This window comes from Mustela lutreola, chromosome 12 (genome assembly GCF_030435805.1).
Source record: "Mustela lutreola isolate mMusLut2 chromosome 12, mMusLut2.pri, whole genome shotgun sequence".
Classification (NCBI taxonomy): domain Eukaryota; kingdom Metazoa; phylum Chordata; class Mammalia; order Carnivora; family Mustelidae; genus Mustela; species Mustela lutreola.
The window spans coordinates 7867604-7883315 of NC_081301.1; the positions used below are offsets into that span (position 1 = coordinate 7867604).

Consider the following 15712-nt stretch of genomic DNA (forward strand, 5'->3'; position numbering starts at 1 on the left):
CCAGTGCACTCATCTTTTTAAAGCCAGGGCTGAGAAGCAATGTACACAGGAGGTTCCCAGACTTGTCTAAACTTACTGAGGATCCTTTAAAAAATTCCAAAGCCCATATCCACCTATAAGACCATCAAGATCTCTTGGGGTGGACACGGGCAGTGGTGGCTTTTAAAGCCACCCCAGTTGCAGGACCCCAGTTGCAGACAAGTTCGGACATCACCAAATATACATGCAATATATGAGAAGTAACCGATGATCTGTACTTGATAACTGTGGGAGGCAAGAAGGTCCCCTAATTATATCTAGATTTTTCTTTTTCTGATTTTTCTTTTTTTTTTTTTTTAAGATTTTATTTATTTATTTGACAGAGACAGATCAGAAGTAGGCAGAGAGGCAGGCAGAGAGAGAGAAGGTAGCAGGCTCCCCGCTGAGCAGAGAGCCCGATGCTCGATCCCAGGAGCCGAAGATCATGACCTGAGCCGAAGTCTGAGGCTTTAACCCACTGAGCCACTCAGGCACCCCTGATTTTTCTACTTCTTAAAATCTTGTTCTCATTTGGTGTGAAGTCTTCTTAATACAGTAATGAGCAATTTTTTAATGACTATTTGGGTTGGCCGTGCCCTCATGTAAGTTGTATTTTTTAGTATATCTTGTAAAGCATAATCAGAAGGAATTCTGTAGTCTCTCGGACCTAGCTGGACAGGACTAGAGTACGTCTGTAGGTCTGGATGTCTTCTCCAGGAACTATGTTCTCCGTGGAGGCAATGTCCCCATTCTGCGGTGTCCTCGGTATCCAAGCTCGGGGGCTGGGTCTGCACTAGGCAAACTTCAAGGGGCCCCAGTGTTACCAGGCCTTGCCCTACTCCCCAGTGATAAGGGGCCCAAGAACCCTCCCATCTGCTGTGTCAGCATGGAGCAGTTCCAGGGACAGACAGGTCAGCAGGTCTTAGGCTTGTGAGCGCTCCCTGTCTCCCCAGGGGCACGGACATTCAAACCCTACCTTGTCATCTTTGGCATCAAATACAGCTACAGGTGGGCCCCGGATCGCCTCCAAACCCCGGACAGCCTTGCGCTCTGTGTAGCCTAGGCTAGAAGGAGATACTCTTTCTCTCTCCCTTCCTCCTTTCCTAGGGAGAGTTTGGCGGTTGGACCCAGGGCCTGAGCCTGCCCCAACCACCCGAGCCCCAGGCTGAGAGTCTGCCTGGGCCATGGAGAGAGGATAAGGCCCTTCCGGAGTGAATGACTGAACAAACGTTCTCATTTCTTTAGTTACTCAGGTTGAGCTTTTCGACCCTTCACTTCTCCGTTATGAGGAAGGACAGAAGGGCAGGGGGAGATCTAGAAAAGCTGAGCAGGGCAATAATGGGGCGATTCCATTAGACGGAACCGTTCTGAGCCACAAGAAGGGGATTTCCTAGGGTGCAGCCTGAACAGTGTATCATGGACTACCACTGCGTTCTGTTGTAAGTGATTTTAAAGAAATCCTAATTGCGGCCTCGGGAGGTTAGCAGACACGCTCCTAGTCTTCTCGGCTTCCCACTTGCCCTCCACCTGTCGACTCACCCTGTTGGCCTCCACGTGGTGCAGCCGGAAGGCCTCCCCCGTGCTCTCATTCACCACATCAAACTGGTGTCGGTAAGCCACACAGATGAGATTGTCACTCTCCTCGGTTGGCCCATCTACTAAGGTCATCACCGCGGGAGAGTCGGACAGACAGATCTCCTGTGTGGTTGATGATGATGTGGGGAGAAAGGGGTCAGGACATGGAGCAGCCATTTTCACAGCAACCACCCTCCCCCCTACCTGCTACCCGCCCCCCCCCCACACACATCTAGTAGTGGGTTCCCTCCCTAGGCTCCTGCTGAGCCCTTTACTGGCAGGGAAGGTGGGGACAGAGAAAGAGGGGCAGAGATCGTGCCAGAATCCCCTCTCCCACAACCTGTCCTCAAAATACCTGACAAAACCAAATCAACAGCATGACCCTCATTAGCCCCTAGAGAGTTCGGCCCTGTCCTGTGACTCAGTAATAATGGAATCATAATTGCTAACCTTGCTGAGCACTTAACACAGGGCCAGGTACGGTTCTCACTGGATCCTCAGAATGACCTTATGAAGTAGGTGAGGCTATTTATTATTCTATTTTACAGATAAGGAGACTGAGGCTCAGAGGTCACAAGGCTTGCCCACATTCACATAGTTTACAGGAGTGGGGCAGCCAAGATTGGAGCTCAAGAAATCTGATTTCAGAGCTGATATGCCACAGAAATGCACGTGCACTACAGAAATAGTCATTAAGATCACTAATTATAATATTAAGAGGACTAACACCTAAATAGAGCAAGATTTTAACTTGTTTTAACGTCACTGTAATGGCGGTTCTGTCTGCCTAAATTGACTATTAGCAGAAATGGATATGCATAATTCAGGAGGCTTTCACTCTGGCAAAAATAATTGCTCGGCTCACCTACAGGCAAAGTCGGCCCTGGGAGCCAATCTTAAGAAAGTAAGAGATAGTAAGAGCAGGAAAGGGACCCTCAAGGAGGCTTCCCTCCAAGGTCCCACCCTTAGTGGATCTGCCAATCCTACCAGCTCGGGAAGGCAGGGCAGCTCCTTCCCCTTCTCTGGCCACCAAAGCCACCGTCATCTACTGCTAAGATCCTGCATTAACCTCTTACTGTCTCCTTCTTTCCGCTTGGCCCTCCCCCTCCATGCTCTTCTCTGTCGGGGCCAGAAAGGTATTTTTAAAACCTTCCACTGGCTGCCTTCTCTCACTCAGAGTCGAAGCCAAAATCTTAGCAATGGCCTTCAGGGCTCTCTGCCCTCCCTGCCGTGTTCCCTCAGCTCCAGCCACTGTGGCCTCCAGATCGTGCCTTGAATAGGGCCTTGGGTCCTTAATTGGTTGCTCCTTCTGCCCCAGAGGGCCTTGGGTCCTTAACTGGCTGCTTCCTCCTTTCCCCAGATGTTCTCCTCATCTACCCCATATTTCCCTTGAATCTCTGCTCAAAGGCAACCTTTTCAGAGAGGGCTTCTGGAACACCCTTTCTAGAACAGATCACCCCGTTCCCACTCCTTGTCTTCTCATCCCTCAATTTGCTTTACTGTTATCCTTGGGACACAGAGAATTAGTTTCTCTTTTGTGTCATCCTACAACTAGAAATTCATCTCCATGAGAAGGGAGACTGCTCACGGCTGTCCCCCTAGTGCCTAGAACAACACTGGTAGGTGGTCCCTGGCATGAATGAGCTGGATGGAGTAGGGAAAAGCCCAGAAGCCTCAGTCCTCTGGGAAAACCAGAGCAGCAGGCAGGGTTCCCTCTGCTGGGTACTGACCCGAGAGACAACCCCCGTGGGTGACAGACCCTGGGTGGAACGAGAGAGTTGGCCTCCTAACACCTTGGCCAGGAGAGAAGGGATCTGAAGGGCGGACCTACCCGTATGTACTGGAATTCCTCCACAGGTGACTCCGACAGGGGCGACAGCAGGGAGATGCCGGCCAGCCCGCCTGGCTTGTTGTGTTTCCTCGTGATCAGGAGCAGTTTGTTCCGGATGGCGACGACTATCCTCAGCTCTCTGCTGTGGTGAGTGTTAATAGCGTAGAGGTGGCAGCCTGGGGAGAGAGAGAAAGGATGCTGAACACGTGACAGGACCCTGGCAGTGCCCAGGCCTTGATAATGTGGTGATGCTTAAGGACCCTGGACACTGAGCATGACCCAGGGGGTGCCTGACAACGCTCCGGCCACCAGGCAAACGGAGACCGGAAATACAAGTTAGGCTGAGCTTCAGGAAAATGAAGGAAGTCATAGTCCCCGTATTCTAGAGTTTGTGGTCTTAGCGTCACACTCATGATACTGTATGACTTAAAGCGACAGGTGAGTGGAGCTCCAGGAACCGGAGGCTAAAAGTCTCTCTTCACAGATCTATGAACAGAACTCGACTTACCTTCAAAGCTCATCACGCCAGGCCTAGACTTTCCTCTGGCCCTCCACATATTGGGCTACCTCTCAGGCTTCTCTTAGGGAAAGAGTCATGCTATCTTAGTGATGTTTCCGAGTAAAAACCAAACCAAGAAAACCAAATTCCAGTGAGATCTGATCAGTCTGAGGGAGAAAAAGAATTGACCGGAAACCACCAAGATAACAAAGACTGTGGTCACCTTTTGTCTTCTCCAGCTTGTTGTCCCTGCAGTCACACCTGCTCTTCACGGGCTGTTTGTTCTCGATGGCCTTGTGCACAGCGCTGAGCCTGAAGACGAAGAGGCGAGCGTCTTTCCCTGGGGAGATAAAGAAGGCGCAGGAGGAGATGGGCGGGAAGACCGGAAGAGCGGATTGCGCAGGAAAGCAACTGCTATAGAGCTAGGAGCTGAGGCGTTCTAGAACTGAGAAGAAACCCCACACCGCCTCTACCCAACAGTGCATTGAACACTGTGCCCCCCCACCCTTCTCCCGCCCTCCCTTCTGACTCTGCCACCCAAGAAAACAAAGACCCCTCCGGGGACCCTGAGCACCGGCCACCCACAAGGCAGTAGTTGGCATGACCTACGTGGTCCGACCACCGCGAGCCTCGTGGTGGCCACAGAAGGCTACCAGCTTCTCTGCTCCCAGAGGACACCGTGGGGCAGGGAAGTATCACCTTTGTCTGCTCTGAGGATCAGGAGGTCCAGAGTCTCGAGCACGTGCATCTGCTTCACCGGAAGGGTTTTGTCAAACACGGGCACTGACGGGAGGTCATCTGGAAGAGGAGACACGGTTCCCAGAACTGGACCCAGCCCACACGTTCAGAACCTACAAGACGCGCCTGTCAGTGGTCCTGGACCTGAGTTCTTTCTAGGCAAGGAACATCAGCTTCTAGAACATTTGTAAGGTCAAACACTGTTCTCTCAGCTCAGGGAGAAGGACCGACATTCCTTCCTCTCTACTGGAAACAGAGCAGCAGGACCTAGAAACTATATTCTTCTCTTCAATATTCATCAAAGAAAACACATCACCTCTCCACCCCAGTTTGTACTTGGCATTGTACCAAATGACTGAACAGCAAATTACAAAAAAAGGGGGAAAAAAGCTCAGTCATTTCTCTTAAGTATTTTATTTTTATGTAATTTTGAAATCACATCACTTCTCAGGTTATTTTGTATATTTCTCCAGAAAGCAAAATAAAAATTTCCTGTTGAATTTAAAACAAATAGAAACCCACCCTATTTCATGTCTATCTCTGTATCAACAAGAGTTTACCTACACATTTCCAGTATTTCTCTATAGAGAAATAGGAAATCTCCTTTTTAGACAAAAATAAGAGAAATGTTGACTAAGTTACCAAAATAACAGGAAAAAAAACCTAATTGTAATGGGAAAGATCAGGAAAAGTTCTGGTGAAGAGATGATCGAAGACACCGTAATGATATGTAGGATTTGTTGTTAAGTTTACTTACTGGGAACTTACATTGCTAGCAAACACCTTGTTCCTGGGGGTCCCCAGGACAGAGAGGGCCAAAAGAAATACTAAGGCTCTTTTGTAAGCAAAGGATCTGTTCTGAGCAGGAGGTAGAACCAGTACAAGACAAAGAGGACCTGGAATGGTGTAGACATTTCAGGCTGGATAAGTGGCTTTTTCTTTATCGGTGCTTTGTCTGACATTTAGGTCTTCAAGTACTCTGTTGTGAGTCTTGGTTTGGTTCTTTGGTTACCATTTAGGTTCATGGGGCCCTGAGGGTCTTGGCTTTTCTAGAAATCAGCCTGGCTGGGAATTTATTTCTCCCTGGATGGTTCCGGGGAGAGAGAAGAGCTTGCGTTGTTGGGACAGGGCTCCTAACTGCTTCCAAGGGGAAGATTCTCCCGCTCCTTGCCGGCCAAGTGGGCTCTGGATTTGTCCAAGCACAGAGCCTGCCAAGCTTCTGCTAGACAGAGGGCCTTGCTCTGGCTCCCCTACATTCTTTCTGCAAATGTAAATTCTACTCTATGCTCAGGCTTTGTGCTTCTGTTGGGGACAGACATGAATTTTCAAAACATGGGATGATCACTCCGATACCAATCATCATACCTGACTAAGTAACTATGGTTATTTAATTTTTAAAAATATTTATTTATTTGAGAGAGAGAGAATGCAAGTGGGACGAGGGGCCCAGGAGAGAGAGGGGGACGGAGACTCCATGCTGAACAGGCAGCCCGACTCCAGGTTTGATCTCACCACCCTGAGATCATGACCTGAGCCGGAACCAAGAGTCAGATGCTTAACTGACTGAACCACCCAGGCACCTTGGTTATTTCATTTTGTGAGCAGCAGCTCACATACACAGAGGACATCCTGCGTGTCAGGTCTCAGGGCTGAGTGCTTCGCATGTTATTAACTGAAATGTCCCAAGAACCCGCTTAGGTAGGAACTACTAATACTCCCATCTAAAAGACAAGGACCTGAGGCTCAGACATGCTAATAACTCGTCTAGAGTCACGTCTTGAACATGTGGAGGGACCCAGATCCGGGCGGGGACAAAGCTTATACTCTTAGTGTAAAAGCAGCACAGCAGCCCTGTGGATGGATGGGGCCACCGCACAAGCAACAGTATTGGAAAGATTCATAAATGACAGAAGCGCTTTGTTTGACATTGAAGACAGAGGGATACTGTGTAGCAGCACACCTGTGTACAGAATAAATCAGCATTTATTCTCCGTCAAATCTTTCTCAGGTGGCTGAACAAGTTTATACATAGCCAGGAAGGGAGAGGAAGCAAGGATCTGAGAAAGTGACACGTGACCTTAATGACTCTTCTGTAGCAATGTTTTCCTTCTTGTCATCTCTTTATGAAGCAGTGATCTTTTAGAGCCCATTTTTCTATTACTGCAAACCCAAAACAAATGGTCATGGCATCTTCCATCAGTGTGTAGTCTCCCTTCAAAGTAGCTTTTGCTACACTTAGACTACAAAGGACCTTGAATTTTAATGATGACCTTGACAGGAGTAGACTCTCAAGGGGGTAGGTCTAATGAAATTAGGCAGACGCTAATGGAATAGAGTGGAACGTGGCCCGAAAGGAAATGGAGAGATTTACTCATGGAAAAAAGATTCATAATGTGATTAAGTATCGACAAGAAAAAGGTAAACAAGGAAGTAAGGAAAGCATTGGGGCTTCAAAGCGCAATGAGGAATACAAAGAAAGCCTGAAGGGTTATTCTCTTCTTCCAAAAGCAAACGGGGTAGCAGAGCTGCACACCCAGAGAATGAAAACAATAATCTGAGAAATAAACCCAAGCTCGTGGGGGGTGTATATGGCTACCATCTGTGTTCCGCCACTTCCCCCAAGTTGGAAGAAAAGAGCTTCTTGGCACATCGCGGGAATCCTTCAATTTAACACCTCCATTAAATTTTGGATTCAGAAAATGAAAATTTCAGAAGGGGATTTGGTAATCTTGGTTTGGATTTTACATTTAAAAACCAGGAACTGACTCAAAGAGAATTACATTGTTTTTTAGACAAGCCTCACAAAGAGCCATTATAAAGCATATTTTCTCGATCCTAAAAACGACAGTTAGAATATAACTCCCTTTCGATCACAACATGTCTCATAATTATTTGCCCAGGACTGTATTTTTGGAAACCTGTGTTAAGGTAAAGACAGTAACATGGGTAGAGTTTAATTTGATTTTCATAAAATGTAGTTGGTTTAGTGGACACAGTGCTGGATAAAAATCATCTCTGGGTTCCAGTTCCAGATGTGCCACTAACCAGCTGCGTGATCTTGGGTTAAGACACACGGTTTCTTTTGTTTCTTCATCCATAAAACAAAGAGATGAAGAAACGAGACTATACAGCGAAAGTCTGGTTGTGTTTGTTTGTCTGTTTTTAAGATTTTATTTAGTTTTTTGACAGAGAGATCACAAGTAGGCAGAGAAGCAGCCAGAGGGGTGGGGGGGAAGCAGGCTCCCCGCTGAGCAGAGAGCCTGATGCAGGGCTTGATCCCAGGGCTCTGGGATCATGACCTGAGCGGAAGGCAGAAAGGCTTAACCCACTGAACCACCCAGGCACCCCATGGTTGTTGTTTTTTTTAATAAATCATTTTATTTGGTTGCGCCTTTGGCAAATCTTTGGACTTTGTTCCCTTTTTAACACATCCACAGGGATATCATAAATACAGTAACTGTTGTTTACTAAGGTACTACTACGGCTATGTGCCCGACACTGACCCAAGCACTTAGCATAGGTATTCATAATATCCACAATCCCTTCTTGGAGTTCCGATCATCAGTCCCAGTTTGTTTATTTTTTCCGTTTTCATTATCATGAACCAGCTTGCGGCTGCTTAAAAAACCCTCCCCACCCTCAGAGGAACCTGAAGCTCACAGAGGCTCAGTTTTCTTTAAGATCACAAAGATACTGTAATTGTTTTGTAATTTCTAAAATTAAATATTTAAATGCTTAGCTTATAAATTTTAGATTATCTGTCTTTCAGTAAATAAGTAATTATATATATAGTTATATGTGTATATATATGCATTCATACATATATTTACATATATAATATGTACACACACATATATATACATACATATATGTGCATCTATGTATATATATATATATATATATACATATATATGTGTATATATATATATAAAAAACAGATGAAGTAACAGAGGAAGTCAGAAATAAGTCCATTATAAAGCCGGTCTGCTTGTCTTGTTTTCCCATAGAAGGCATCTACTTCCACTTCCCAAGGGCGCAGTGCATAGCAGGCACTCAGGAAACAGGCTGACAGGGTCAGAGGAGGGAGTAAAGGCGGTGGCCAAGAATGGGAAGATGTTGCAGTTCTAGGCCATCATGTCCCTCTCAGGGGTGATTAGGAATCTCATAAAGCATCAGGATGGTAACCGAGACTGGGAAGCCTGCTGTGTGCTGTGTAAGATGTACCCTTGGAAGACACTGTCTCTAGGCCCAGGGCTCCCTCAGAAGCCCCAGGAGACGACTTGCTACTGTGTTTAGCCCCTTTAACCTTCATCGACAGTCTGGAAAGATCCAAAGGGGCCTCCTGCTGGAAGGGACCACACAGTCCTCGAGTCTAAATGAAATCCCCATCTGAAGTTGAACTCTTTCTCCAGCATCCTTGCCAAGGTCATGTCTTTTTTTTTTTTTTTTAAGATTTTATTTATTTATTTGACAGACAGAGATCACAAGTAGGCAGAGAGGCAGGCAGAGATAGAGGAGGAAGCAGGCTCCCTGCTGAGCAAAGAGCCCAATGGCGAGGCTTGATCCCAGGACCCTGGGATCATGACCTGAGCGGAAGGCAGAAGCTTTAACCCACTGAGCCACCCAGGTGCCCTGGTCATGTCCTTTTGATGGCTGATCTGTGGTGACAGGGAAATGACCACCTCCCCAGGCACACTGATCCACTGGATTGTCAAAAAGTTTGATTTTATATTAAGTTGGAATCTCTCTTCCTGTCAAATCTTTCTGTTTCTATATGCAACAAAACTGGGTTATCTAAGATTCTTCTTACTTGTTTTGGACACAAGATACTTTTTGAATCAGAAACATTAAAAAGAGAGAGAGAGAGGATGTCCCTGAGATAGGAGATGTTGATTTAAGGTAAAATGTTAGAATCATGATAGGTATTGGCCAAAAAGGAGATTCTTTCTGCAGGTCATTATATGTCCACGGACTAATCAGATTCGGGGCAGGCATGAACCCATCATGCACGACTCACCCTCTGGCTTGCTCGTTCAGAATATATCCCTTCTGCTTGTCCTGAAAAGAAGGGGTTAATTTTGTAAGAAAGGAAAACTTCGCTAACCTCACTGCCGATGACACACTTATCTACAGGGAGTTGACTGGCTGTCACGCGTCTCAGAAGCCCTACAAGTTACACAAACGAAGACATTTGAAGGAGCAGCTACTCACTAACCGTCCACTAGCAAGACACCAGCATCCGTGGAAACCAGCAGGGCCTGGCCCCAGGGATCCGCACACACAGCTTCATGAGGGAAATTACTGCAGAAACACTGGGGCTCCCAAGGCTGCAAGGCAACAAGAGCATCAGAAAGTAAGTGTACCAGAAATGATATCCTGCGGTCCCTTGGAGAGAAACGTATGGTACGCTGCCTGAGACCACAGCTCGGGAAGTTAAACAGGCCCTAACCTCAGTTACCTTTCTTTCTTTCTTTCTTTCTTTCTTTCTTTCTTTCTTTCTTTCTTTTTTCTTATCTTTTTAAAAAAACATTTTATTTTCAAGTAATCTCTATACCCAACATGGGATTTGAACTCATGAATTGAAGATCGAGTCGCACGCTCCACCGACTGAGACAGCAAGGTGCCCCTCAGTAAACTTTCTTAAGAAGAAAAGTCTTTCAAATACATATGCAGCAGGAAGAGAGGGAAAGCACAGGCTGTGGGCACGACGACATGTCTCCATCCATAATAATCCTCCTTACGAGCCGCCAAACCATTGGTATCGTCTTCCAAGCAAGCATTTTTCCTTAATACCTGAAGTTGGACCAATTGCTGCCTGTTTTTTGAAAACTTCACAGGAGCTCATCACCAAAGGAAGACCCATGTAACTAAAAAAAAAATCAGATCTGTGCTGCTGACTCAGTAAAATTATGAAGGCGTACACAAGACAGGAAGTTGATATTGCCTTAACATGAAAATGCTTACTGACCCATTTAAGGCTACAAAATCTTAAAGAAAAAAAAAAAACATGTTTGTTAGAATATGGGAGGGGCTTCCTGAAACGGGCTCATGCGCCCGCGCGATATAGTCATATCGTGTGCGCTCTTGCCCTCCGTCTCATACCTGGTTCGGGCAGCAGGGTTAGCCCTCCCTTAGGGCTGCCCCAGAGCTGCATGGAGATGCCCGGAGCCAGGAGGCTTGGTCTCGAAGGACAGAGGTGTTTTGGGAGCTTATCAGGAACAAGTCAAAGTTTCACATTTGCAGATTTACTCTCAGACATGCTCCCATGCACATGTGTATATGCACATGGGTGTGTGTGTGTGTGCACATGCGGGTGTGTGCGTGCTCTGGGGGAGTCCATGTTTGCATACGGAAAGTAGAAGTGGTGGCAGTGAGATCACCTACCAGGGTGTCATTCGGGATGAGGGCAAATACGTGTGCACTACCGCTGTCTTAGAAAAGTATGCTGTCGCTTTAAGAAACTCACAAGGCTCGAAAGAAATCTTCTAATTGCTAAGATAAGGCTCGGGCCATTCTGGAAAGATCACACAAAGAAAGTGGAGACATTTTGCAACCTGGAAAGGGCAACACAAGCGCAGGCCATTAATTGGAATGGCATTTCCCTAAGAAGATGTCTGGAAATTCTGACTTTGTGACTTATAGCAGGTGGACATGAAGAAGCAAAGCCACTGTAAAGGCCAATTGGGAGACAGACCCAGACGTCTGAGCGTTAGGTAACACGAAGATATAAAAACCAACTCTTAATAACAAAATGTTCTCTGAGCAGAGAACACAAATTTAGAACACTTCGGCAAACAGGGGTTCAAAGAGGGTCCTAGAGAATCCAGAAAGAGCTTGAGGAGGTGTGGGAAGTCCTGAAATTGTATTAAAAATGTGGTGTACATGTGTTATCCATACATTTTAATGGGCTAGTGTATGTGGTGTGATGGGTGACCACTGCTTTCCTGGGTTCTCAAAGGGGCCAGGGACTCCAGGTTGCCCGAGGACATCATGTATGAAGTATTAGTGACAGGAACCCAGAGCTGGTCCCACAGAGGCTCCATTCTGAGGTCTGATGGCACTTGCCACTGCACTGGACTCCCTTCTGCCAAGTGAGGGGCTTGGTGTAGAGTCTGTAGGGCAAGGATGGGGCCTAAGAGCAGGACTTTTTGCTGGACCATCTAAGAACATGAATATAGCACATGGACTGATGGGTGTCCAAGAGGTTGACAAAGCCTCTTCTTTGGAAATAAGACACTCTTGGGGGCAGCATGTGGGACTCTGGCCTGTTCCGAGGCAGCTGCACAGAAGTCTGTGAGGGCCTCTAGGTCAGTGTTTCTCCAAGGCAGGCCTGGGGCCCACTGGCAGGTTCTGAATGGATAGAAAAAATCAATGTTCTTGCTTTGCTCTTTACCGGCGAACAAGTTACATTTCCACAGACTTTCATTTTTATGGATGTCTAAGAACTTCTTTTCAAGGTTACTAAATCCTGCTGGAATCTGGTATTTATAGAGCTCTTGGAAACACTGTGGTTTCTACCATTCACACAAAGAGCCGATAGTGGGAATTTATGCAACCTTTGCAAAAGATGCTTTGCCATCAGTCTGCTCTTAAACTGGTTGTGGTTTTCTAGCATCAGTTGTATTTTGGGCTCATCATTTCCCGGAAACCAGGCTTTAAAGAGATTGTAGGTCAGATACAAAGCATTTCTACCTTTATCATTAAAGTAAAAGCAATCATAACTCTTTTGCTTTTATAACGGACACTTCTCTAGTGTCTGCGGGTTTGTTCCACGTAGCAAACTTTGACATACTTGGAACGCAGACATAACTAGGGACATAGAGATTTGTTTACGGTACAAAATCATGTGCACGGTACGTTTCTGGGTGGCCAGTGTATTGTCTGCTCTTCTCCTCCTGATCACCACCTCATTTTTTCCCCCAAGTAAAGTGGAGGTGAGAAGGAGATACACGGACCACATCATTTCTCGGGTGACTGAATGAACGATAGAGGAAGCAGTGGTTTCTCGGCTGTGGTCCTCTGACCAGTAACATCAGCATCGCCTGTGAGCTCATTAGAAATGCAGAGTTTCAGGGCTCACCCCAGACCTACTGAATCAGACATTAAAAAGGGGATGATTGTAGCACACACAAAACCTGGAGACACATGGCGCTAGAGCTTTGTGGAGTGTGTCCAGGCACCACAGGAGAGATTGTGAGAAATGCACCATCTTGAGCCCTCTGCGGAGCTGCAGCATCAGAACACGCATGTGGTCGAGATGTATGGGCGCCCTGTACACACACAAGGCTTGAGCACTGCCCAGCCCCGTCCGCCTCACCAGGCCTGCTCCAGCAGCTCTGCTCCCATTAAGTGAGCAAAGGCAACACATGCTATGGAAACGGAGGCGGGGGGGCGGGCGGCCGTGCGGTTCTCCCTAAATGCTGCTCGACTTTATCTGGGGCTTTCCCTGGGGACTCTGCAACAGACAAGCTCATCTCTCCCGCCCGTCCCACAAATCTCTAAGAAGTGCAATAACTTCACTTAGACAAAGGACCTTCACAGGTGAACTTGAGAATAGCATCGACTCACCTCTTTTTTACAGATCCCTGAAGCCACCAAACTTGACGGAGCGTCCCCTCTCACGATGGACTTCAGTTTTAGTGCCTTACAGAACAGAGATCTCTTTTAAAGTTTGTTACTGGGCAGTAAGAGAACCGCAGGCCCAACAAATGTGATTTGAAAAAAATTCTTTTAATAAAATAGGAGCCATTTTAGATTACAGTTCCAGGTTCCCACACTGCCTTCTCACTGAAGCTAAGAAATGCAGCTTAATGACAATGTCCCAGCCCGAAGGACCCCATCCTGTCATTTTAACTCATGGGTATCTCAGGGCAGTGATTCCTACACCGGGAGACTGAAAACACGCCCAGGTGCCTTCCTAAACTTGATGACTCAGAATCTCAGAAAGCAGAGTCAGGGTGCCTTTAAACAAGGACCCGCGTCGGACGCCCCTGTCACAGTGCACCTGTTTGGGGCTAAGTTACTTTTGCCCCTAAGCTTTCCTGGGTCACCCTGCTTGGTTCTTCCCTTTGGGTCAGAACCCTAGCACAGCTGGCAGTTCTCCTCCTCTGTGCTGGGACAAGGGATTAAGACAGAAAGCTGGGTCACCTCCCAGAACGGAGACATCTGAACGTCATATGGGAGTGAGGCAAAGCGGGAGTGATTTCCTCCAGAATCTGGAATAAGATGCAACGTGGGAGCCACCTAACTCCGAGGATTGCTTCCAAGTAGCAGAGCAGGAGCTCGGGTGTGCCTACTCCCGCCAGGGGAGTTCAAGGTGCTTTCCCTACAAGGACTCCTCGCTCTTCAGAAGTTCCTCAGGAGGGAGGCATACCCTCCCTTGACAAGAGGGAGCCCCATCTGGGCCTGCTGGCCTCCTGCCTGGAGGCAGCGGCACCCCCTCTTCAGCAGAAGGCTTTGCTCCCGCTCCCACCTGCAGAGAACCCCACCTACGTGATTACAAAAAATCTCACTCCTGGTTTCCACAGTTATCCTGAGAGAGACTACAGAGCTCCCGCGGGAGTACACAGACGGGGAACTCTTCACAGGCAGGCCATCTGGTGCGGGTGGGGCTCCCGGCTGCACATCTCGCCGAGGAGGCTCCGGAAGAAAACCCACCTGCCCTATTCTGACAAACTCCGCCTGGCGGGCCTCCTCTTTCTTCCGTGCCGACTTGGGTGACTCTGGTAAGACGTCACTGAAAGACCGTCTATTGAGCATGTTCTAGGAAAGAGAAACAAGTTACGAATTCCAGAAACGGTTGTCGAGTCTCATCCCCTGGCTTCCCTTAACGCACAGACCTATCTGTCCAAATGCTGCTTCAACTCTCTGTGCCCATTCGCTCCCCAAGCCTGCACGGAGCGTCCCTCACGGGCCAGGGCTGGTGCTAGACGTCGGGGGTAGAAGGTGAAGAGCGAGGGTCGCACCTTGACCGAGAGCCCCGGCTTTGGAGTCAAGTACGCAGCAGCTCCGGGGCTTGCTAGCGTCTGGGGTGTGAAGATGGAGTCACCACCGGGCACAGCTCCAGGGACACTGTTCACATAGAGCCCACCTCCTGCCCTGGAACAAGGCGTCCAGAATTCAAGGTGAACGGTACCCCTGGGGCTGTGCGACGCTGTGGCCCTCGCAGTAACGTTGGGCAAGTGAGTTAATTTCGGAGTCGCAGTGTGTTTGCGTGGCCCATACCAGTCTCCCAGGCGTGTGGTGAAGACCACACGGGCGGGTGCGTGCAAGGGGCTGGGCACAGGGCTCGGGCACACGCTCAGTAAAGGACAGTTCTCTTCTGGGGTGTAGTCAGAGAATGGGCACGCTCCTTCATCAGCAAGCCCTGACTGGGTGCCTGCTCCTCTGACACACATCAGGGGTGGGGAACACAGTCCCTGTCCTTGCGCAGCACAGCGTGATGGCAGAGACAGAGTGAGGAGCTGATTACGTGGTTGGCACACGGGAGAATGTCTGTGAAGGGGACACACAGACGGTATCTGAGAGTATATAACAGGGGGACTTGGCTTCAACGGGGGGCTGGGGAAGGCCTGCATCAGGCATCCATGCTTCAGCTCGGACCTCAGAGGCTCTGTGTCCTCATCTCGACACCCTCTCTGCACCCCTCCCCTCCCTGACTTTAGGGGAAAAAAAGAATTGACAGGTGAGCGATTACGTCTGGCGCTTTAGCACCCTGGAGTTAGTCTGGCCTAATCCCTGAGAGCAGATAGGGTGAACTGGCCATCCGGAGGTCAAGGGCTACCCTATAAAATGGTGATGCTCACGGTGCCCAAGGGAAAGGATCATATGAGCACCAGCTCATTAAAGATAATTTCATCTCCACACCTAAGCACCTGAACCCCGCATGCCATTTATTTACAAGCCTCACTTGCAGGGCCTTTTGCTGGAGGTTATGAATGCAAGGGGTCTAGGGAGTCTCCCTGTTTGTTCTGTGCTTCCCTGTGGCAGGTAGCATCCGCTTCCGAACAGCAATGGTATCACTCTGCATCAATGAGCCTAGGGAATCCAGT

At 48.1% G+C, this 15712-nt stretch overlaps 1 protein-coding gene across 6 annotated transcripts in view; it reads right to left on the reverse strand.

The window, feature by feature from the left end:
• The window catches only part of GARNL3 (GTPase activating Rap/RanGAP domain like 3), a 144600-nt gene that overhangs the window by 20034 nt on the left and 108854 nt on the right, over positions 1-15712 (reverse strand). For all 6 annotated transcript variants that reach the window (XM_059141362.1, XM_059141361.1, XM_059141363.1 and 3 more), the window contains 7 exons: positions 14319-14423; positions 13230-13304; positions 9877-9988; positions 4623-4721; positions 4147-4263; positions 3425-3600; positions 1558-1716 (listed from right to left, as the gene is read on the reverse strand). In XM_059141362.1, the coding sequence (XP_058997345.1) occupies positions 1558-1716; positions 3425-3600; positions 4147-4263; positions 4623-4721; positions 9877-9988; positions 13230-13304; positions 14319-14423 (843 nt within the window). The remainder of the gene's footprint in view (positions 1-1557; positions 1717-3424; positions 3601-4146; positions 4264-4622; positions 4722-9876; positions 9989-13229; positions 13305-14318; positions 14424-15712) is intronic.